Source organism: Canis lupus, chromosome 1 (genome assembly GCF_003254725.2).
Source record: "Canis lupus dingo isolate Sandy chromosome 1, ASM325472v2, whole genome shotgun sequence".
Lineage (NCBI taxonomy): Eukaryota > Metazoa > Chordata > Mammalia > Carnivora > Canidae > Canis > Canis lupus.
The window spans coordinates 108,297,843-108,321,703 of NC_064243.1; the positions used below are offsets into that span (position 1 = coordinate 108,297,843).

Here is a 23,861-nt window from a genome sequence, read left to right on the forward strand (position 1 = left end):
CCACAGAAAGAACTTCCCTGAAGAGTGGGGTCCGGGTCACAGGCGGGAGCTGGGGCTTCCCATCCCCATCAACCTTAATTGCCAAGATGTCAGTGGGGAGGAGGAGGGGAGGAGATTAGGCAGACGGATGGGTGCCCCTCCCCCTCCCAGCCAATGTCACCTCCTGGCGTCCAGTCAAGTCCCCCACCCGGGGCCAGGATTACCCTCTGAGATCCAGGCCACAGCAAATGACATCACTCCCAGCCAGGGCTTAAAATCTCCCCATGTGAGGGGACCCATTTCCTTCAGCCTCTGCCACCTGAGGACTCTGACTCCAACCAGGTCCTGGGCCACCAGGAGAGCCTGACCCTGTTTTTGGAAGGTGAGTGTCTGCAGGAGGGGCAGAGGGGATGGAGGGAGAGGGAGTGAGAGAGGGAAAACTGGGGACAGAAGTTGGGTTCCTTTTACCCTGGACTGTGTTCTCAGTGGCTGGCCCCACAGGAGCTGGTGGGACGCATGTGTGATGTTTGCTGCGGAGTCATATAGGGGATGAAGGTCCCATCCTGGTGTTTGGAGGTGCAGGGTGGCTGGGAGCAGGGCATGAGGGGATGGAGTCAAGCAGCTTGTTGGTGAGGTGACACAGCCAGGCTCTCCCAGCGCCTGGGGCTGGGGACTTCTCACCCCTGCTCCAAGGCTACTTCCCAACAGTCTCCCTATTATGTTCTCTTTAAAATTCGACACTGCCTGAAACTTTCTCTTCGTTTGTGCCTTTATTCACCGACCAGCCAGTGCCTGGCATGTGGTTGGGGTGCCTGTTTATTTGTTGAGTAGCAGTGAAATGACAGAAATAGAATCCAAGAACCACTTGCCTGCAGCAGGAGGGAGGAACGGTGGACTCTCAGGTGGCCCAACGGGGGGCCAAGAATGCAGTGATTCTCGGCTCACGTGCTGGTAGAGTGATTATGTGGAGGCCTCCCCATCCTAGAGACTCCTACTTTCCTACATCCCATCTTGGTCAGGAGCATGTATAGCTCAGCTCCTTGTCCTACTGGATGGCGGAGCTACTGGGGGCGGCAGAGACTCCACAAAGGAGGACCTTGAACGTGGCTGAGCTGGGGGTGTCTTGCCAGGGCTGATGTGAGGTCCTCTGAGTCTGGGCTTAAAGCCTGCCTTTGACTCACCACGAGGCCTTGGGCCATTCATGTGACCTTCCTGGGTCTCAGTTTCCCCATTCCCTAAGTGGTGACAGTAATAAGTTGCCATGATGAGTTGCCATGATGATGTGACACAAGGAACCCATGTCATAGGCCTGGACTGCAATGAGCCCGGGAGAGGGAGCTGACTTTATCTTGCTTTGGGGGATCAGGGGCAGATTTAGGGGTGGAGAGCAGGGGACTCTACTGAACCCTGGCTTCTTCCTCTGTGAAGTAAGGATCGTAATAGGACCTGCCTTGGAGGAAGTTTGATTGGGATTATTGTTCCCTGAAATCTTGTGCCCAAGACCTTCAGTGAAGTGTCTAAGCAGTGGAGGATCCCAATAGGAGGTCCTTCTGGTTGTCACCTGCCTCACTGTGAGGTGGGTGTTACCTTCCTCTGCAAACCTCAGCCTCGGTTTCCCCATCTGTAGAATGGGATCATCTCCTCGCCCACCCATAAGGTGAGTGTGAGCCTTCAGGCCTCACTTGCCAGAGCATCTGCTCAGATGGGAGCCTGGATTCAGTGACTGCTTGGGGAGCCCCAAGCGCCAGCCTCAGGTCCCACAGTCTTGTCCCCAGGGTGGGGAGCGTGGTCTCTCTCAGCATCATTGCCTTGAGCTTTACCGGACAGGACGATGATAGGGTTCCAGGTTTATTGTAGGTTCTCAACACGGCAGATATTGTAGTTGTTGCTGTCTATGCTCCTTGGGATGGGACACAGAAAGCCTGTGTAGATTGAGAAAATTCTGAGGTCGCAATACCACTGGCAGGTGTCTCATCTTGTTGTCAGAGAGAAATTTCAATGAGTGTCCGACACTATTTGTTATTATTCTTGTCCACAAAACACTTGTTGGTTGTCCAAGAAGGGGGCAAATCCTCCATCCCAGGGAGGAGGGGTCACTGTCATTACCAGATGCTAGATCTTGGGCGAGCACCTTCCTCACCCTGGGCTCCGATTCCCTGTCTGTAGGGTGGATCATCCCAGGGAGAGGATGCTGGGTTTCCAGGAAGGCCAACCATGTAGCCTGGCCAACCTGGCACATAGACAATGGGGGAAGACAATGAGCTCGGTTGCTCTTGCTCCAGGCCCTGCCCCTGGTCCCTAGCTGGGCAGTTTCACAACTGTTTCCGTGCTCTCCAGAAGCTCCAATGAAGCATCATCACCCCCTTGGAGGAGAGGGAGGGGACAGAGGGAACCCAGGTGGGATGCTGGGAGAACAGCCTTTGGGAGCCTCCAACCCAGGGTTGGAATCCCGGGTCCCCCCAGTCAGCCTGTGTGTACGACCCTGGGCAAGTCACCATGCCTGAGTCTGAAAATATTCCCATCTGTGAAATGGGAGTGTAATGGTAATGCAGAGTCTGCCTCCCAAGGCCATGCTGAGGATGTTAGGGCGTCCTACATAGAGAAGGCTTGTGCGTGAGTTAGCTCTAGCTGTGTAACGAGTTACACTGAAACTTAGCAGCTTAAAACAACAAACATTTATGGTCTACAGTTCCTGAGGGACAGGGATCTGGGGCGCTTCCACTGGATGATTCTGGCTCAGGTCTCTTCATGCTCTTGTAGTCCGATGTCGAGGAGGGCCGAGTCCTTGGCAGCCTTGCCTGACACTTTGGAACTGACCTTCCCCTGGGGCTTGGTCTTATGGCTGTTGGTGGGATGCCTCAATTCCTGGCCACCTGGACTCCCCCCCGCCCAAGTTCCCCCACAGGCTTGCTTGTGCATCCTCATGATATCGACTGGCTTCCCCCAGGGCAGCGCCAGCCTTGGAGGTCACCTTGTCATTTCTGCAATACCGAATTGGCAGCCCATGGCAGTCCTGCTCTGTGAGCAGGGGGTGAATAGCAGGGTGAAGATTATTGGGGACATCCTAGAATGCCCATCAATTCTTCAAATTTAAAACATTTTTAAAAAGATTTTATTTATTTATTTGTGAAAGAGAGAGAGCTAGCACAGAGAGAGAGGGAGAAGCAGGCTCCCCGCTGAGCAGAGCACTCTATCTGAGGACCCTAAGATCATGACCTGAGCTGAAGGCAGTTGCCTAACCAACTGAGCCACCCAGGAGTCCCCTTAAAGCGGTTTTTGCTTTTATTATAACCATCAGCACTGAACTTCCCCTTGACTTTCCTTTCCAGGCTCTACATCATCTGGTTCACTCCCCAGCTCCTGGGTCACCTCCTTACTGAGAGGTCTTTCCTTACCCTTCATCTAGATGAAGGTCTTACCCTTGGCCCAAGCCCTGTCACTACCCCAATACCCCATTTCATTTTCCCAGAAGTTCAATCCCATGAGAACAGAGAAGCCATGTGCCTCATTCCTTGCCATATCCCCACCTCCTACAACATGGTGGAATCTCAAAAATATTTCCTGGATGGGCAGTACAATCCCAAATGATGATAAATAGGAAGAACACCATGGTGGAATCTCAAAAATATTTCCTGGATGGGCAGTACAATCCCAAATGATGATAAATAGGAAGAACACCATCCCCCAATTGGGATGAGAAGGACAGGCTAGTGGGAACAAGAAGGGAGAAGATGCTAAAGCAAAGTTCTTCTGTTTTTTATTTTTACTTATTTCTGAAATATTGGTATGTGTGAGAGAAACAGAGACAGAGACACAGAAAGACAGAGAGACAGAAAGAAGGAGAGAGAAATCCATTTTAGGGCAGCCCCGGTGGCTTAGCGATTTAGTGCCGCCTTCAGCCTGGGTGTGATCCTGGAGACCCAGGATCAAGTCCCATGTCAGGCTCCCTGCATGGGGCCTGCTTTCCCTCTGCCTGTGTCTCTGTCTCTCTGTCTCTCTGTCTCTCTCCCTGTGTCTCTCATGAATAAATAAAATCTTAAAAAAAAAAAAAAGAAATTCAGTTTAGCATATGGGATGGCTCCCCAGGGAATTTATGTTTGAGGTGAAACCTGTAGGAGGAGAAGGGGTTAGCTGTGATGGGGACCAGACAAGAGGTATTCCTGGTCCAGAGGACAGCTTATGCACACAACCAGAGAGGCTGCCCTCATCTTTGTGAAGGAGCACTAGGGAGCCATGGAAAGGGTTTCATGGTTTTTTGCTGGCTTTTTTGTTTTGCTTAGATTTTTATTGTTGCTTATGTTTTTGAAAAGCTTATATCTCCTTATGGTTACAAAGCAATCTAAATTGTAAAAACAAGGCATGAATATAGCACCCCCCTCCAGAGGCCCTCACTTCAATATCTTGTGTCCTTCCTGGCAATTTTCTGTGCATACATATGCTATATATATAGTAAATATTATATATAATTGCTGCCTTGTTTTAAAAATCACAAATAGTAGGCTGCTACACACACTGCTCAGCACTGTACCTTTTCCTTCGAATATATTTAATATATGTTGCATATGTATATATCATATAATATATATTAAGTATCTACTTTGGTAATGTAGGATATCTAACACACACATACACACACACACACATGCACGCTCCTTTTGTCAAAGTGTAATTTTAACAAAATTGAACAATCTGATTCTCAGATGCATACAGAATACACCCCAGATCCAAGATTTGTTGAAGTTATTAAATGAGGAGATCAGCTGTTTCAAAGGGGAAGTCAAGAAACAGAGGCTAATACAGTTCTTCAGGGAATGAGCTAAAAACACAAAGAAAACTGGACAGCAGGGCAGCAGCAAATCCTCTGTAACCCTGAGGTTATCCTTTCTGCCCGAGACAAATCATTCACAACCAAACTTCTGCAGGTTGCCATTTACCTTATCAGAGTCCAGACCCTGATCAATAAGGAATAGGAACCCGAACAGAGATCCAGTCCCTTAAAAAATGAAATAACTCTTGGGCTGGGAGGGGTTCCGTTAAACAGGCTCCCGGGGTGATCTAGAAATGACACACCATAGCTACTTTTTTTTTTTTTTAAGATTTTATTTATTTGAGAGAGAGAGCATGAGCAGTGGGGAGGCAGAGGGAGAAGCAGACTCTTCTCCAAGCAGGGAGCCCGATGCAGGACTCCATCCTAGGATCCTGAGATCACGACCTGAGCCAAAGACAGATGCTTAACCGACTGAGCCACCCAGGTGCCCCCACACTGTCACCTCTTATTGCCAAATTTAGGATCATTTCTTTTAACTGACTAGAGAGCTCTGAAACTCAGCTCACAGCAGTCTTATATTTTTTAGTGATTTCATGGTATTCCCTTGAATAAAGGTGCTGTAAGCTACTTGCATAATTTACTCAATACATCCCCTTTGGTGGACATAGAGGTTGCTTCCACATTTTGGTGATTATACACGTGTGCATTAGAAATCCTGGTGTGGAGCCTGTGCAAGCTTCCAAATGACAAGGGGCACCCCCCCACCCCACCCTGCTATGCGGCACCCATGGTGTCAGGTGCTAGTTTAAGGAGCTGATACACATCATGCATTTGCCCTCCCAACTACCTAAAGAGGTAAATGCTATCTGCATTCCCATTTTCCCTTGAGGGGACTGAGGAGCTCTGAAGGCAAATTGCCCCAAGGGCTGACTGGGAGAACTATGATGGCATCGCATCGCACTCTGGTAAATGCTTCCAGTTCGTTCCATTGATGCTCACCATCTCCCCATCAGACACGGGACCATTTGTTTCTTCACACCCAGGCTGGCACTGGGGCTAACAGATCTCTGTTATCTTTTTGCCCACCTGGCGGGTCACACGTGGTGGTGGAAGATCATCCTTCACTTGTTTGCGTGCCACTCTGCCTACCCAGTTTGTCGGGGACTTTTCCAATGTGTATGGGGAAAACCCCATCTCTAGAAACCTCCCCATTCCAAGCAGGCCGGGACAGCTGGTCCCTTTGCTGTCCGTGATTCTGTGCCAGGCTGGACATCTTTTCTGGGGTCGTAGGAAGACAAGCTGCTGGAGAGGGAGTGGCAGGATCTAATGTAAAGGACAGAGTGGGCATAAGGGCTTCCACTTAGGATGCGCATTACCGCTTCAGCTGGTTTTATAGATGGAGTCTTGGGGAAAAGCTCTACCCACCTTAAGAGGAAGGCCATTTTATAGGTGTGGAAACTGAGGCACGGAGAGATTAGGTGCCCAAGGTCCCACACCTAAGAAGAGTCTGAAGCAGGACTTGGACCTAAGCCTGCTGGTAACCATGCAGTAACTGGGGAGTATCTGAGTGCCCCCTCCTCTCTTGCAGGCCCGCAGACCTGGGCCACAGTATCCCCAAAGATCATGATGGCGTATATGAACCCGGGGCCCCACTACTCGGTCAACGCCTTGGCCCTCAGCGGTCCCAGCGTGGATCTGATGCACCAAGCTGTGTCCTATCCAAGTGAGTACGGTCCTTCTCCCGGCCACCTCAGTTCTTGGTCGCCCCTGGGGTCCCTTGTCCTTGGGAAGAAGATGGGAACTTACTGGGGTGACATCGGAGCCACACACCAGCCGTATGTAGGCATTTGCATGTGCCAAAAACTTCTCCTAAGCTTTTCTACACTATCGGGGTGTTCATAGCAATTTGGGATATGGTTCCCTCTTTTACATACTTTATATTCTAGGAGTAGTTGAATACTCTGTGGCATGTTTCTTTTCTTTTCTTTCTTTTTTTTTTTAATATTTATTTGACAGAGTGCGCCCACAAGGCGGGGAGGGGCAGAGGGAGAAGCAGGCTCACCGCTGTGCAGGGAGCCCGATTCAGGGCTCCATCCCAGGATCCCGGGACCATGACCCAAGCTAAGGGCAGATGCTCAACCGTTGAGCCATCCAGGCGCCTCTCAATGGCATGTTTCAACTGAACATGTCTTGGTACATAAAAACTTTTAGAAAGGAGATAAAAGTCAAACTCATACACTTTCTAACAGGGCTAATGCCTGTTCTCAAGCTGAAGTATGAGCCCCAAAATGACAGGAAAAGAGGGGCCCCATTTCCCAGGGGGACAGAGTGAGGTCTACAAGGTCAGGGAAGAGGTACAAACTGCTTTTGGGGAGATGAACCCCCCAGAAAGGGCTTCCCGACATCCTATGGAACCTTAGGGCCTCCCGCAAGTGGACAAAGAGAATGGGAGGGCCAGGTCACCCGACAGTCCCGTCACCCTGTCCCCATCTTAGGTGCCCCAAGAAAGCAGCGGCGGGAGCGGACCACCTTCACCCGGAGCCAGCTGGAGGAGCTAGAGGCTCTGTTCGCCAAGACTCAATACCCGGATGTGTATGCTCGAGAGGAGGTGGCTCTGAAGATCAACCTACCTGAGTCCAGGGTTCAGGTGCGGTGTTCTAGTCCCTGGGCCCCTTGCAGCCCTTCCTGGGACCCAGAGTGAAGGGACAGGGGGCGGGGGGGTAATCATAGAGTAACAGCCAAAGTCATGTATGGTCCTAATAACTCCTCACCCTCATCACTGTCCCTTACACTTCCCTCCACCCTCTTTGCCAGCCACACCTGCTGGTTCCCCTAACACACCTCCCAAGCACACCCTGACCCCAGGCCCTTTGTACTCCCTGTTCCTTCTACCTAGAAGGTTTATTCCCCATCACTTTGCTCAAGTCTTTGCTTATCAACAAATCAGGTCACTGTGTCCTTCAATGAGACCTAGACGGACCTTTGCATTTAAACTTACAATGTCCCCCGGCACCCCACTTTAGTGCCCCCTCCTCCAGCTCAGTTGGTTCTTCCACAGTACCGATCTTCTAAAATATGATGCAATGTACTTACTGTTTATTTATAATCTGTCACCCACAACAAGAATATCAGCTCCACGGATGTAACCCCAAAGTAGTAGTTCATGCATGTTTATTAATTATTTTTTAAGATTTTATTTATTTATTCATGAGACACAGAGAGAGAGAGAGAGGCAGAGACACAGGCAGAGGGAGAAGCAGGCTCCATGCAGGGAGCCCGATGCGGGACTCAATCCCGGGACTCCAGGATCACGCCCTGGGCCCAAGGCAGGCGCTAAACCGCTGAGCCACCCAGGGATCCCCATTGCATGTTTATTCATTGATTGAAGGGATGGGTGGATAAGTGTACATATGTGCGTTTGTATGATAGTATGTGTGTGTGCACAATTAAATACACAACTGCATGTGCGCTTATATGTATGTACATATGATTGTGTGTGTGTGTAATTGCAGATGTGAATGACGGGACGGACAGATGGATGAATGGATGGATGGATGGACAGATAGAGCACCCCATAACTGACGGCAGGGTAGGGGCATGTGACTGTGGTGTGTCTCACTAATAAACACCATCATTCCAGGGAACCATGGAGGATACTCCGGGGCTCCCTCCCCACTCACCACCCCATCTCCCCTCTTCCCCCCAGGTTTGGTTTAAGAACCGCAGAGCTAAATGCCGGCAGCAGCGCCAGCAGCAGAAACAGCAGCCTCAGCCCCCCGGCGCACAGACCAAGGCTCGTCCTGCCAAGAGGAAGGCAGGCATGTCCCCAAGATCCTCCTCCGACGTCTGTCCAGACCCCCTAGGCATCTCAGACTCCTACAGCCCCCCTCTACCCGGCCCCTCAGGCTCTCCTACCACGGCCGTGGCCACCGTGTCCATCTGGAGTCCAGCCTCAGAGTCCCCTTTGCCTGAGGCCCAGCGGGCAGGGCTGGTGGCCTCGGGGCCACCCCTGACCTCCACACCCTACGCCATGACCTACGCCCCTGCCTCTGCTTTCTGCTCCTCCCCTTCGGCCTACGGGTCTCCGAGCTCCTATTTCAGTGGCCTGGATCCCTATCTTTCCCCCATGGTGCCCCAGTTGGGGGGCCCAGCCCTCAGCCCCCTTTCAGGCCCCTCCGTGGGACCCTCCCTGGCCCAGTCCCCCACTTCCCTGTCAGGCCAGAGCTATGGCACCTATAGCCCCGTGGACAGCTTGGAGTTTAAGGACCCCACAGGGACCTGGAAGTTCACCTACAACCCCATGGATCCTCTGGACTACAAAGATCAGAGTGCCTGGAAGTTTCAGATCTTGTAGAAGATCCTCTTCTGTATGTCTCTCTGCATCTCATCTCAACCCGGCATCCCCAGGAAAGCAGTGGGGCTGGCCCTCCCTCCAAAAGTTGTGGCCTCTCTGGCCTCATGTGTGGAGTAGCCCACCACAGTCCACCCCCCTCTCCCCGGGACAGTCTCCTCACTCTCCGGGGAAGTTCAATAGATCTTAGTAACCCTCCACCCAGCCCCGCCTCACCATGGATGCTGGCTGCCATTTTAACCATGAGCCCTGGACTCCAGAAACTGGTGCTATGAATGTGCTCTGAGATGAAATTAAACCAAATTCAAGTAGTCAGTTTAGGGGTCCTGGTCAGGTCAGAATCGAGATGCCCTGGAACAGACAGGTAGGGAGACTCAATGTCATACCTTCCATTTGGGACACTTCCTTAGCATGTGGCTAGAGATCCTTCTAGAAAATCCAAAGATAGTTTTAAGAAGCCCCACCATGGCAGCTTAGGTCAGTTGTACAGTTCAATTAAAAAATCCATTTGGCGATTTTACAGATTTCCCAAATATCAGGTTTACATGGTAGGTTTAGGGGGCTCTTTGATATATATTTTTTTCTTTTTAGTTTCTTCTTAAAGACATTTCGTCAGGTATGCATTCTTTTGGACTTTGAGAGTGGCCATGTTTGGTTTTGTTTTAGGATTTTCTAAAGGTGGATTTCACCCCAGCGCTGGAGGAACTGTGGTAGTTGCCACTGGGGCCAACCATGGTAGTTGGCTCCAACATAGCTGTGGGTATATCAAAAAAAAAGAAGAACAGGAGGTGGCAGGCTTCTCATTTGTAAATATGCAAGAGACGAGGTTGGCGGGATAAGTGGATTTGGAAGAAGCCCCACATTTCAAAAATACAGTCCCTCTCTTAGATTTTGTTTCCTGTTACCATTGCAGGATGGGACCAGAGAGCGCAGCCTGATAGAGTGGCACCATATTTCTTTCTGTGCGTTGACCCTCAGTGACAGAGACAAGCACTGAGAGACTTTTAAGATGGAGTCAGGCATTTTGACACTCTTGGTAGTTTGATGCTTTGGCCTTGCTTGAATTTTTTTTTTTTTTTTTTTTTTTTTTTTGTCTTTGGCCCTGGGAGGCAGTAGCCACGAGCCTTTCACTGGTGGGCTTCACAAGGTAAAAGGAAGTAGGACAGGAAGGTGGTGGTGTGCTGGTATGTGGTAACCATTGGCTCCCTAAAGAAGAGGAAAAACCTTGATTTGTAGTGTTTGCCAATTTCTGTGGTGTAAATTATCCCACTATGGCTGATTTCAAAGCACCAAGTCTGTGGTCATGGCCTTGGAGCTGGATGCATGCCATCTGTGCTCATGGGCTGGTAGGAACTGGTTCCAGGTCGCCGGTGTAGGAAGGGATGTCAGGAGGCAGGCACAGTGTGGAGAGAGGCTGGGAGGCCTCAGATGGATTTTTCTGGGTCCAGGCCAGAAGAGGTCCATATGGCCTAGACCCCCCAAGACCCTCTGAAGGGGCACACGGCGATCACTGGAATCCTCAAGGATGGTTTACTCAGCACACCACATGACCATGTCTCATGGGCCTGAGTCATACTGGCCTCTGGGACATTAGACCCAGGAGTGAGTGGCTCAGAGTCCAGTGTGGGACACAAAGGATAAACAGAGGAGGACAGTGCAGGTGGGGGTGGAAGATAGACGATCCAAGCAGAATCCGCAGGGGAGGGACAGGGAGGAGGTGACATTGTGTAAAAGTTGGGACCAGATGCACTGCCATTGATTCATTTTGCAGAGACTCCCAGAGTCTGTGCTGGAGGCGGGGGTCTCAGGAGTACATAGGAATTTCTCTCCGCCCCACGGAGCTCCCAGAGCTCTGGTTCACAGAGGAGGGTGTGTCTTGTGAACACGAACAATTCACAGGCACGCTGATAAGGGGGTCCGGGAGGGCGTGAAGGATGGACGTCATGTTCTGGAGGAGGGTGGAAGGTGTAGAGCCTGGGGGGCCACAGTCACAGGCCCACAGGGCTCAGATGTCAGGAGACCCCTCTCGCTAGGGCTGGACAGAGCAAGAGGGTGCATTTGTTCGGGAGGTCCTGGCTTCCTTTCCCGGGGCCAACCTCCTGAGCTGTGGGGATGTCAAAGGTTCTACTTCTTTGAGACAAAAAGCCAGGACAAGTGACAAGAGAGAGAAGGAAGCGGCCAGGAGCCCCCTTCACTCTGTGTTCCCTCCCCCACTCCTTGAGACTCCAGTCCCCTTCCTTCCAGGACAACCACCCCCCACCCCAAGCGAAAATAATTAAATTGTTGAATCTCGCTAAAAATCTGGGTGATTTTTTGTCCTTAATTTCTGACCAGGGACAGACCGAGGAAAGTGGAAAAAGGGACTGCCCTGTTCCTTTCCTCTCTCTTCCCCGACCTCTGTCTCTGGGGACATGGGTCCCTCCACGTGCTTTCCTGTCTGGTCGCCGTCTTTTCCTTGGTTATCTCCCTAAGCCAATTAAGTAGGGACATGGGCTCCAGAAGCCAGCTTCCACCTGCTGTGACCTTGCTGGGTTCCCCAGCTCCCCCGTGCAAGGCGGAGGGGGTGGTGGGTGGGAGGAGTGACCACGCTTCCTGCCTCAGTGGCCCATGTGAGGACACGAAAAGGAATGAAATCCTGATTCATTCTACAACATGGGTAGACCCTGAAGGCGTTATGCTAAATGTTTATCTTAATCTAATTTTTTTTTCTGAACTTGTCCTTGTGCTGTTCATGTCCATGGCAGCTTCATTCATAACGGTCCCAAACTGGAAACTATCCAAATGTCTGTCAACAGCTGACAGGCTGAGGTGTATCCAGACAATGGATGGGTGGATCCTCAGCAATAAGAAGGCATGAACTTCAGGTACACAGGACAACACGGGTAAATAGCACAATAACGAGTAAATATAGGCAGTCTCAAAGCAGTACATACGGTTTGATTCCACCTACATGAAATTCTAGAAAAGGTGACCTTATAGTGGCAGAAAGTAAATCATAGTTGCCAGGAGCTGGGGTCAGCAGCTGGGATTCACTGCAAAAGGACAAAAGGGAACCTTTTTGGGGTGCTGAGAGTATTCTATTTTTTAAAGTGTATTTATATTTTTTTAGTAATCTTTATACTCAGAGTGGGGCTCGAACTCACAACGCTGAGATCGAGAGTCACATGCTTCTCCAACTGAGCCAGCCAGGCGTCCCGAGTATATTCTATATCTTGATTACGGTGGTAAGTCCATGGCTATATGTGATGGTCCAAACTCCTCAAACTGTACTGTTACAGTGGGTAGATTTTATGGGATATAAATTGAGTCTCAATAAATTGGAAGGAAAAAGAAAAATCCACTGAGCACATACTATTTGCCAGACACTGAGAAAGTCAGCCCAAAAATTCTTTTTTCAAAACAATCCACCAGAGAGGCGCTATTGATATCAGATAGATGCTGTTATTATCCTCATTTCACAGATGAGAAAACAGAGGCTGTGGGAGGTTAGGTGACCTGTCCAAGATCCCACAACTGGGAAGAGATCATTGGGGTTTTTTGTTTCTTTTAAATATTTTATGTATTTATTCGTGAGAGACACAGAGATAGAAAGACAGAGACATAGGTAGAGAGAGGCTCCCTCCCCTGTAGGGAGCCGGATGCGGAACTCGATTCCAGGACCCTGGGATCACAAGCTGAGCCAAAAGCAGACACTCAACCACCGAACCACCCCGGTGTCTCAAAATCATTGAGTTTTATCTTCATCTTGCTGGACCCTCTGGACCCTGCTGACATGTGTCCCCTCTGATTTTGGTCCTCCTTCCTTTCTCCTTCCTCCGTCTCAAGCTCAGATGTATGTCTCTCCCTTCACCCCCATATGTCTGCACCCTACCCAACCAGCCCACCCCTCCTGCTCTCTGAGCCCCTCCCTGGTTGTTTCTTCTGTCCCTGAACAGGACTAATTTAGCAAATGCCCCAATCTTCTTATGATGGTCCAGCCTCAGCAGAATGGCCGGGAATTAGCAGGGATTAGGTTCAGATGCATGACCCTGGGGGGAGGGGCTCTGTGCAGGCAAATGAGTTTTAACTAAGTGATGCCTTCCTTCCTCCACAGCAGATCATGCCTAGGACACACAGTAATAATAAGACCATAACCAAACTCTTTGTTGGGCGCTTATGACATGCCAGGAACTGTTAGGCACATTCCTTGTATTTCTCCCTCCACCCCCCCAAACCTTCATTACAGCTTCATGCGGTGGGCACCATCCCCTAATTGCCCTATTTTAGGGATCAGGAGGGGCTAAGGAACCTTCCCAAGGCAAACGGGGGCCACTCCTAGCTTTCCAGTTGCTTCTCAGGGTAAAGATGGAGCAGATGCTGGGAGGCAAGGATGGGATGTCTGGGGCCATGCAGCGTGCCAGTATGACCCAGGGTTGGTGCTTTCAGCCCCTCAGAGTATGGAGGGGATGGGAGGCGGCAAGAGTGGGTGACAACAGAGAGAGACATGTGCTCTGGGAGGGGAGCACAGAAAGTGCAGCAGAGGGGATTAGGTAGGGAAAGAAAAGCCAAGACAGATGCCAGGAGGGGACTTTGTGCAAGGTGTGCTTTCATCCTTAAGCAGCAGATAGAATTCTCCAGCGCAGCATATGGGCCTGGATTTTGTAGGAAGGTTAATTACATGCTTAATTTATTTAACAGATATCGTTGTTCCTGGTTTAAGATCTCTTCTCGGGTCAATTTCAGAAAGTTGTATTTCTTTTTTCTTTAAGACTTTATTCATTTATTCATCAGAGACAGAGAGAGAGAGGCAGAGACCTAGGCAGAGGGAGAGGCAGGCTCCCTGCGGGGAGCCTGATGTGGGACTAGATCCCAGGACCCGGGATCACACCCTGGGCCAAAGGCAGACACTCAACCACTGATCCACCAAGTGCCCAGAAAGTTGTATTTCTCAAGGAAATTTGTCCATTTTATACTCCATTGTCCGATTTGTTGGCATACATTTGCTTCGTGATCTCCTAATTCCCACTTGGTTTGTCCATAGCCTTAAATGATATATCAGATCCAGATAAGACAAAAGCCGAAACGTCATCTCGAGATGTTAGAAAAGAGGGAAGGAATAGTAGAGATGAGACCAGAAACTAATCAAATAAAAAGTGTAAAATTTTTAAAAAACACAGACTTGAACAGTTTTGTGAAATGTTATGAAAATCGGTAGCTCCCGAAACACAAACAAGAGGAAAAGACATTACTAACATCAAGAAAGAACACGACAGAGGGCATTACAAAAAATGCTGCATTAACGTATCAATGATCATAAGAGGATATTGCGAACAATCGTATGCCCAGAAATTTGGAGATTTGGATGACAAACTCCCAGCTAGACAGACCTTAGCAGAGCAAGCATGAGCAAGAAGTAAAAATCCAAATAGTCCTATTAAAGAGGAATAATCCAGGGGCACCCAGCTGGCTCAGCCATGGTCGAGCTAAGGTTATTTTTCCCTCCAGTAAAAAAAAAGCATTAATGTTAAGACAGTTGGGAGTTTCCTGGAGGAAGGTCATGCTCTCAATGGCTGCAGGTTTGAAGGACATTTAATTTTACCTGCATTTCCTTTTGCCTGTGTTATCTTTTCTTGTTTTTTTGTTTTGTTTCGTTTTGTTTATTTATTTATTAGACAGAAAGAGAGAGAGGCAGAGACACAGGCAGAGGGAGAAGCAGGCTCCATGCAGGGAGCCCGACATGGGACTCGATCCGGGGACTCCAGGATCACGCTCTGGGTCATGCTCTGGGTCAAAGGCAGGCGCTAAACCACTGAGCCACCCGGGGATCCCCTTGCCTGTGTTTTCCATGTCATTATGGAGTGTGGGCATTGGTGATGTCAGGGCTCCAGGAAATGGAGTCTATATGTCCTATTAATAACCCGACTTCCAGAGACCCATTAAGAATGCTTTCTTCTTGTAAATCACTAAGATATTTGTAAACTGTTGGAGACTCCTGTCTTGCAGGACTGTGATCTCTATAAGAAGTTTGGTGGGTTTTTTTTTTTTTTTGCCTGGGTGGCTCCTTCGGTTAAGTGTCTGCCTTCAGTTCAGGTCATGATCCCAGGGTCCTGGAGTCCTGCGTCGGGCTCCCTGCTTAGTGGGAAGTCTCTTTCTCCCTCTCCTCCCTGCTCGTCGTCTCTCTCTCTCTCAAATAAATAAATAAATAAATAAAATCTTTTAAAAACGCATTTGTTTTTCCTTTCCCTTAGTTTTTGGGCAGCCAGGAGTGCCTGAGGAATATCACACAGATCCCACCTGGAAGTCGGGGGTGGGGTTGCAGGGTGTCAGCCTGAGCTTTGCCCTCAGCTTTGCCTCTTGCTCCCTCTCACTCCCAGCTGTGGGCGAACCTGTGCCCGTGTCCTCTTGCCAAGTGTCCATACCTCCTGGCCTCTCTGTTTTGTTCACCAAGTCCGGTTCAAGAAACCTCTGTTCTCAGAACCAGTGGGGGATATAGCTAGGTAGAAGGGGGGAATGATGGAAAGATGTGTGGACAGATGGATGGACAGGAGGACACAGAATCTTAAAAACTGTATTGGAATTTGGAAGCTGGGTCATTTGGGGGCAGGAGGGAAGATTCTGGAAAACACGAAAATACGGAAGTACAGAGAATTTATGTGGAAGGGGCCACGAGGGATGGAGGATGTTGTCCTGTCCACCCAACCCAGAGGGCAGAGGGAGATCTGAAGGTTGGGGATGCGGCCAGCTGAGACCCCAGTTAATGATTATTAAGCACTTAGAATAGTGCCTGGCATAGAAGAAAAATGCGTTTGAGGGATGCCTGGGTGGCTCAGTGGCTGAGCATCTGCCTTTGGCTCAGGTCATGATCCCGGGGTCCTGGGATTGAGTCCTACATCAGGTTCCCTGGAGGGAGCCTGCCTCTCCCTGTGTGTCTCATGAATAAATAAATAAAATCTGAAAAAAAAAGAAGAAAAAGAAAAATGTGTTTGAATTTCTCTCTCTTTTGTATATATTTTCCATTTGCCTTTGTTGCTCATATCCGCCTATCCTATCTTATCTCAGAGCTCCTCCAAGGCCAGACAGGATCCTGCCCTGGCTCACCTCTCCATCCTCCTCTTTCTGCCTGGCTGGCCTCTTCTTGCCCCTAAAAGAAGCTAAGCTCTAGGACCAAGGCCAGGGGTAGGGGCCTAAGTGAATGAGGGAGGCAGGCACCTTACAGAGGTGGTTCTCAAAGTACAGTCCCTGATTCATCCCTAATTCAACCAGATGCATCAGCTATCATTTGGGAACTTGCCTGAAATGCTAATTTGGGGACCTGCCCCCAGACCCATTGAATCTGAAGCTGAGGGGGGTGGGATCCGGGGGAGGCACGGTAGTCTGGGTTTTAACAAGCCTTCTAGGGGATTCTGATGCGCACAAATTTTGAAAATCACTTTGGGGAGGTGCTAGGGAGGGAAGCTGGTTCTCCAGACAGTTACACCGTGTGATCTTGCTACAGGGTAGAGGCCAGGCAGGTAACCGGTGGCTTTGCCCTGGGGAACAAAGCTATGGGGCCCGAGGTAGGTTCTCCCAGCTGCTGTGACAGGTTCTCTCCGGAGCAGATGTCAGCAGACCCTGAGATAATCCTATTGCACAGATGGGGAAAACCAAGCCTGCCTGGGGAGGATGCGTTTGCCAATAATGGGATCGAGCCCCCCATCGGACTGTGTGCTCAGCATGGAGTCTGCTTAAGATTGTCTCCCTCTGCCCACTTCCTCATCTTGGTCTTTGTCTAAAATAGAATAAGTAAAATATTTTTTTAAAAATTGTGATAAAATCTACAAAACCCAAAATGTATCCTTTTTCCCATTTTTAAACACACTAGTCAGTGGTGTTAAGTACATCCACAATGTTGTACAACCAGCACCACCATCCGTCTCCTGGGCTTTTTCCATCATCCTGAGCCGAAACTGTGTTCCCATTAAACACTGACTCCCCATACCCCCCCATCTCACCACCCACGGTAACCTGGAATCTATTTTATGTCTCTCAGCTTATGGGTGTACAACTATCTGCTTGAGTCCCCGATATCAATTCTTTTGCGCATAAAAATCACTTTTCTTTGAAACTTCTCCCCAAATAAAATACAAGCCCATGTCTTATATTGGTCCTTCCAAACACCGTCTCACGGAGATGCTCCTTGGTGTCCTGGGTGTGTGCCCCCCTCCCTGCAGTGAGATGATAAATCCACATTTGCTCAACTCCCAGTGTCCTCCTGATGGTGCTCAGCTGAAGGACACTGACAGCTATCACCAAGTCTGTCCCAAAAAACAACCTACACTCCAAAAGCATGAGAAAGTCAGACTCCCCATCCCCTTGTTATGGGACAGAGGACCAATTCTGAACTCAGGTTCGGCTGCTTGCTACCCAGAAAGCCAATCTCAAGACACAAGCATTGGTGGGAAAGGAAAGGTTGCCTTATTATTATTGAAGATTTTATTTATTTATTTGAGAGAGAGAGAGAGAGAGAGAGCACATGAGCAGGGCTCAGGAGCACCTCCCCACTAAGCAGGGAGCCCAATGTGGAGCTCGACCTCAGGACCCTGGGATCATGACCTGAGCTGAAGGCAGACGCTTAACCAACTGAGCCACCCAGGCACCCCAAAAGGTTGCCTTATTAAGGAAGCTGGCAACAGGGAAGATGGTAGACTAAAGTCTCAAAGAATCTTCTCTTCCATTCAGGAGGAGCCAGAAGGCTTAAAGGGGAAGGCACAGAAACTGTGCAGGAGAAGCAGGTACTCGGCTTCCAGATTCCCCCAGCAATTGGCCAGTGATCAAGGCCCCCAGGTGTCTCCCAGCAAAGGCTAGTCCGGCAGCCCAACAAGCTGCATGCAGAGCCTTCCTTGCACCAGGAACCCATCATTGAGGACAGTGGTGCCTCCCCTTCTGGAAAGCCTGGTCCATTGTATCTCAAAGCCAGGGGTCTGCAGGATCTCAAGGAGAAGTAGGGGACTTGGGACTTGGACTTGGAAAAAATATGGGGTTTAGGTCAGCAAGCAAGAAGCTTGAAGCAAGTTAACCCTAAAGACAGGTGGGAGTGCTCTTACAGGTCCACCTGCTGACTCAAGTGAGAATCTTCTTCTCAATCTGTGCCAATCTCCTCAACAGAACGGTGCATCTCATTTCTTTTAGAAATGACAGAGAAGGTGGCCTCCGGTCACATCTTCTGGACCGAGGAAATTGCTAGATGCTCCCTTGTTGACAGCAGAGCCATTGACTTGGCGACTCTCCTGTTCCCACCTGCCCAAAAGAGGAGGAAAAAAAAGATAAATTAAGGCAAAATCTTGCCAGAAAGGAGCATGTTATATGTTAACTACTTGAATTAAAAAAAAGAAAAGAAAAGAAAAAAGAAAAAGAGCAGCAAGGAAGGAGCGCGAATGTCCAGTCATGGTAGAGCCACCTGAGGCCCCAGGCAGTTCAAGGAGCAAGACAAACCTCGAACACCAAGTCCCCTTTGCTTTGCCTCGTGCTGTTCCATCACCTCTACTGTTCGCCAGCGTTGGTGAAAATAAAGGCGGTCCCCGGGGCCTGGGCCTTGGAAGCCGGGAGTCCCGGGAGGGCCCTGCGCCGCGAGGAGCCCCGTCTGAGGTCTACATGTGGGTGCGGGTAGCTCCAGGGGCTGGTTCCCGGGGCCCCAGGCTCCTGCGACCCGCGCACAGAGCAGCCCCCCTCATTCATTCACCAAGAGCCAGGGGCAGCCGTCCCCCTGCACCCCCGACGGCCTTCATCCCACAGGAACTCAGGGACCTCAAGGCACCCTGGGGGCCAGCGTGGACGTGGGGGCCACGTAGAGAAGGGACCAGAAGGTGAGAGCGGTGTTGGGGGCAAGGGGAGAGGCCCCCGGACCTACCAGGCGGGAGAGGATGGAGGCTGGACCTGGAAGTGAGGGACTGGGGGTCCCAGGACTGGGAAGGGATGGGGTGACACCAGGGGCCCTTTCCTGGGATGGGGACCCGCCCCCTCCCTCACCGCACGATGCGCACCGTGGGTTTCCCCCGGGCTAGAGCCCCCTGAGGGCGGGGCCAAGGCTGTCCTGCCCCCGAGGTCCCAGCCCCCCCACCCCCAGCTCAAGGGGGAAAGGATTAATCACTCACTGTGACTCCTCCGGGGGCGGGGCTGAGGGTGGGTGAGAGAGGGAGGGTCCCGGGACCCTTGGGTGTGTCTGGGTGGGCACAGCTTGGGGGTGGGATTTAAGCCCGGGTCCTGGGGCAGCGCCTCACGAGCAGACAGCAGAGCTGCGGAGACGATGCAGGAGCCAGGCTCTCCCTCGGGTGCGCCTGGGCCCGGGGCGGGTTGGCGGGCGGGGGCGGGCGGGGGCTGGGGCTGGGGCTGCGCAGGCCTTCTGGGCGTTCAGAGGGGGCCCCCTGTCCGGGCGGGGGCATCCCACCCTGTGCTGTGGGGACTTGGTGGAGCTGGGATGTGGGATTAAATTCTTGGGCTTGGGATGGGCTGAGCAGAGGGCCTGGTGCACAGTCGCCCCCTGCAAGTGTCAGGGTGGCTTCCGCCCCTGAAGGGAGGGGCTTGGGGGGCCAGATGAGGTGGGAGCCCGCTGGAGACCCCAGCCTGGCTGAGCCCCGGGAGCCCACCGTGCCTGCCTTCCTGGGCCGTTGGGCCCTGGGGGAACGAGGCAGGAGCTGTTACCAGGCCCATTCCAAGGATGTGCACACTGAGGCCCAGGCAGGGGGAGGGACTTTGGCAGGCTGGGGACTGTGTCTGTGGCTCATCTGACCCTGTTTCCTTTGGTCAGGCCCCCCATCAACCCAAAGGGTCCCAAAGGCCCGGAAGAAGCGCACTGTGTACCTCAAAGAACAGCTGCAGGAACTGAAGAGACATTTCATGACGAACCAGTACCCTAGCTACCAGGAACGCTTGGCCCTGGCGGCCAGGCTCCATCTGGAGGAGCACCAAGTGCAGGTATGACTCTGGGTCCCCCGGCACCCCCTCCATGTCCCCAGTCTTCCCAAGATCCACCGGGAAGGTGGCACTTCCTGGGGCCTGGGCTCCTGGGCCACCTCCCCGCCCTCCCGGGCTCCAGCTGAGCAGACTGAGGCCAGAGGTCCCAGTGCTGCCCTGGCTCCCACAGCTAGCAAGGGGCCCCCCGTGTAGACCCAGGGCTGGACCCCGAGCTCACCCCAACTCCCGTGCTGTACAAACCAGCCAACACCATCCTGCCCAGTCTGAAACCCTGCTGGGTCACCAGGCACCAGAACTCAGGGCCTCTGAAGGTGGGGGACCCTCTGGGGGAGGCCCCTTCCTGGCCCCTGGGCTCCGCGGTGTCCAAGCCCTGCCCCTCCTGCCTCTGCACCCTCCCCTGCAGCCTCCTGCACCCGGCACCCCAGGGGCCTGGAACTGGGCCTGGGCCATAGGGAGGGTAGGAGGCCCACTGTTCTCCCGGGAGCAGCCCCGCACCTGGGCCAGAGGCAAGCCCTTCTAAAGCTCCTCCTTGTCCCCTCTGTCCCTCCCTCCAGGTGTGGTTCAAGAACTGCAGGGCCAAGCACTCGAGGCTGCAGGGACTGCCCAGTGGGCAAGGTCGGGGAGGCCGCGCTGTGCCCATGGGCCAAGGAGCTGTCGCCCCTGATTCCATCCCTGCCCCTGTCCTTCTTCCGTTCCCTATTCCTGCCCCTGAACCTGCTCCTGCCCTCATCCCTGACCCCGCCCCAGTCCTTGTCCCTGGGCGCCCCATGTTCCCAGGGGGCCCAGGCTACTGTGGCCAGAGTCGCCACAGCCCCATGGGGGTCTTCCCTGCAGCAGAGCCCAGCATCTACAGCCTCCGCCGCGCCTGGTGCGACCCAGAACAGGGATCCCAGGGGTATGTCCCCGCTGCCCAGGCCCCTATCTCAGCCCTGGCCCTGGCCAGGCCACAGGGCTCCTCCGCCTCGGACTTCCTGCCGGATCCCGTGCTGGCCCCCGATTTCACAGAGCTCCTCTCGTCCCGAGACCCCTTGGAGGGACCCTCTTTCCCCTTGATGTCCGGATATCAAGAGGGAGATGACCCTGCTGATGACAGTGACTTGGACCTTAAGAGATTACTGGACTTATAAGGGAACCTGCCCCACAGTCCTGCAGTTCCTGTGGCGCCAGAGGGGACTGGGGTCGGATGGGCCTGCAGTTGGTCCCATGTGGGTGAGGGCAGCGGTCAAGGTCAGGTAATCTGCAGCGGGAACACACCATTCATCCCTTCTTGGGGAGGTGGCATCTCCTGTCCGCTGTGTGGCCACCACATGTCATGCTGCTGTGAGTGTCCCCCGCAGCATTATTTAGGGCGCACATGAGCACTTATGTGGGATCCCAGGGCGCTGCCTCTTTGCTTCACAGATGCTCTGAGAGCTTTCTATGCGCCTTGACCCCATGGTTCGCCCAGCGCTCTAGTTGGCGCCCTCGGGAACACTTGGGGTGTGAGACCTTTTAATGCTTTCCAGTCAGTCTGCTGACTTGAGACTTGAGGTTTCACTGTGGTTTTAATATTCATTACTGATCAGGGATCCCTGGGTGGCGCAGCGGTTTGGCGCCTGCCTTTGGCCCAGGGCGCGATCCTGGAGACCCGGGATCGAATCCCACGTCGGGCTCCCGGTGCATGGAGCCTGCTTCTCCCTCTGCCTGTGTCTCTGCCTCTCTCTCTCTCTCTATGTCTATCATAAAAAAAAAAAAAAAAAAAATTCATTACTGATCAAGAATTTATGCCCTCTCACACGTTAGTCAATTATTAGGAATAGTCACGGTGTGTCTTTTTTTAACCCATTTTTTGGGTTTTGTTTTTTTTTTTAAGTTTTACACCCAATGTGGGGCTTGAACTCAGGACCCAGAGATCCTAAGATCAAGAGTCCTAAGCTTTACCCACAGAGCCAGCCAGGTGTCCCATTTTTCTTTCTTTAATCCATTTATCCTTATATCTTTCTTGATAATGTACTGTAAATAGTTTTCGTATTTGTATTTTTTTCATAAATAAAATTTCTGCTATTTTACTGTATTTCAGTGCTTTTCATTATCTGTTGTTAGGGACTATTTTCTTGATTCCTTACTATCACTGGCACACTGATATGCTGTAAAGCAAACTAAAATTATTAATAAAAATGAAAAATGAGGGGCCCCTGGGTGACTCAGTGGTTGGGCATCTGCCGTCAGCTCGGGTCATGATCCCGGGGTCCTGGGATGGAGTCCCACGTGGGGCTCCCCACAAGGAGTCTGCTTCTCCCTCTGCCTGTCTCTGCCTCTCTGTATCTCTCATGAATAAAAATCTTTTTTAAAAAGTAAAATCTTTATAGTTTTATGTTTAGTAGGTCTCTAATACATCTAGAATTGATTCTGTATGGTGTGAGGTATAGGGGTTCAGGGATTTTTTTCCCTTCCCCTCAGGGATTTCCACCTGTCAGTTGATGAAGACACTGGTGATTTGTCATAAGTCAAGGGTTCTTTCATGCATGTGTCAGTATCTACAAAGTCTATATTTGGGGTCCATGGTCTTTATATCTTTCTATCAATTACATACTCCCTTTTGTTCCCATTGTCCTCAGTTTCTCAGCTCCTGGCCCCTGGGCCTCCCCACAGCCAGTTTTCTGACCTGTCCTGTTCCTACTTAGCAAATGCTTCAATCCTCTTAGGCCAGGCCAGCCTCAGCAAAATATAGGGAGAATTAGCAGGGATTTGGAGGGACATGTGACAGACTGGGGGGGAAGGGTCACAACTGACAGGATATAATGAAACCCCACCTGCTTATCAGAGCCCATGGTAGGAATGTACACAGAAAAACACACAAGGCCCCACAAGGAGACTGAAAGGGGGAAGACAGAGGTAGAGGGGAGGCGGGGGGCAGAAAGAAGGAGAAACTGAGGGACTGGAGTTTCTTGCTCTCAAAACCAGAACATGCAGCCCCCCTCCCCCACCATGGGTCACTTCCCATGTGACAACAGCTGTCCTATATGCTCTAATATCCTTACAAAAAGGTCCTTTAAGGCAGGCAGCTTAATCCCTTGCCTACAGAAGTTCACACCAAGTATCAGAGCGTTCGAGCACCTTTCCAAGAAGACAGCAAGCATCCGAGCTGAGCAAGCAAGCACCAGGCTGGAGAGGGTAGCCCTCAACCTTCTGCACTAGCAAATTGTGCCAAGCCCGTCTGCTTCTTGGACTATTTGGAATAGGACATGCGGACAGCTGGACATCCATGAGACTGGGTAACAACCACACCTCTCCACGTGCGTGGGTGTGAGTCGTATGGAATGTGCCATTTATACTCTCAGCACAGAGCCTTACAAGAAGCGCCTAGGAAATGGGGGGGTCTTATTCTTTCGTCACCAGACAGGCCCCCAACCCCACAGCTCTTCTCTCTCCCCCACCTCCCTGCCGTGCATACACCCATGTTTTCCCTGCCCACTTTCTCTGGTCTTCCCTCCCCCACAGCCGGTTTCCTTGGCCTTGACCTGACTTACCACCTGCCTCCACCCTCTTGGGCCAGGTCAGCATCTGCAGAATCTCAGCCAGGTCAGAGGAGAGCTGAAGGGGACACAGGACATATTGGCAGACGATGGTAAAAAGAAAAAAGAAAAAAACCTTCTCAGGCACCTGTTTCGCGCCTCCTTGGTGGCTGTGAGACATTGGTCACACCAGTGGGTGTCCTCAGGGGGCATCTAGGATCTGCTTCCCCACACAAGAGCCCAGAGATGCAGAATACTCTGGGGCAGAGATGCAAATCTCCTCTCCCCGGCTGTCCCCGGCAATGACTGGGCAGTGGACGCGACACACCGTAGGTGCTCA

The 23,861-nt window shown here is 51.4% G+C and overlaps 2 protein-coding genes across 2 annotated transcripts; both read left to right on the forward strand.

Annotated features, from left to right (window-relative positions):
- Positions 1–6,370: 6,370 nt before the first annotated feature.
- Positions 6,371–9,101, forward strand: CRX (cone-rod homeobox). Its single transcript, XM_025421905.2, has 3 exons — positions 6,371–6,470; positions 7,243–7,394; positions 8,454–9,101. Exons 1-3 carry the CDS (start codon positions 6,371–6,373, stop codon positions 9,099–9,101), a joined length of 900 nt encoding a protein of 299 aa, XP_025277690.1.
- Positions 9,102–12,175: 3,074 nt separating this feature from the next.
- On the forward strand, positions 12,176–22,030 carry LOC112643888 (tetra-peptide repeat homeobox protein 1). The gene is made up of 3 exons (XM_025421906.3): positions 12,176–12,322; positions 19,861–20,027; positions 20,582–22,030. Exons 2-3 carry the CDS (start codon positions 19,950–19,952, stop codon positions 21,152–21,154), a joined length of 651 nt encoding a protein of 216 aa, XP_025277691.3. The 5' UTR covers positions 12,176–12,322; positions 19,861–19,949; the 3' UTR covers positions 21,155–22,030.
- The last annotated feature ends 1,831 nt before the right edge of the window (positions 22,031–23,861 follow it).

Excerpts from the sequence above, each read along its gene's own strand:
- LOC112643888 (XM_025421906.3), top strand. The coding sequence starts at position 19,950 with ATGACGAACCAGTACCCTAGCTACCAGGAACGCTTGGCCCTGGCGGCC. Across the intron at positions 20,028-20,581 it reads TGGAGGAGCACCAAGTGCAG|GTGTGGTTCAAGAACTGCAG; the intron begins GTATGACTCTGG and ends CCCTCCCTCCAG.
- CRX (XM_025421905.2), top strand. The coding sequence starts at position 6,371 with ATGATGGCGTATATGAACCCGGGGCCCCACTACTCGGTCAACGCCTTG. Across the intron at positions 6,471-7,242 it reads CCAAGCTGTGTCCTATCCAA|GTGCCCCAAGAAAGCAGCGG; the intron begins GTGAGTACGGTC and ends TCCCCATCTTAG. Across the intron at positions 7,395-8,453 it reads TACCTGAGTCCAGGGTTCAG|GTTTGGTTTAAGAACCGCAG; the intron begins GTGCGGTGTTCT and ends TCTTCCCCCCAG.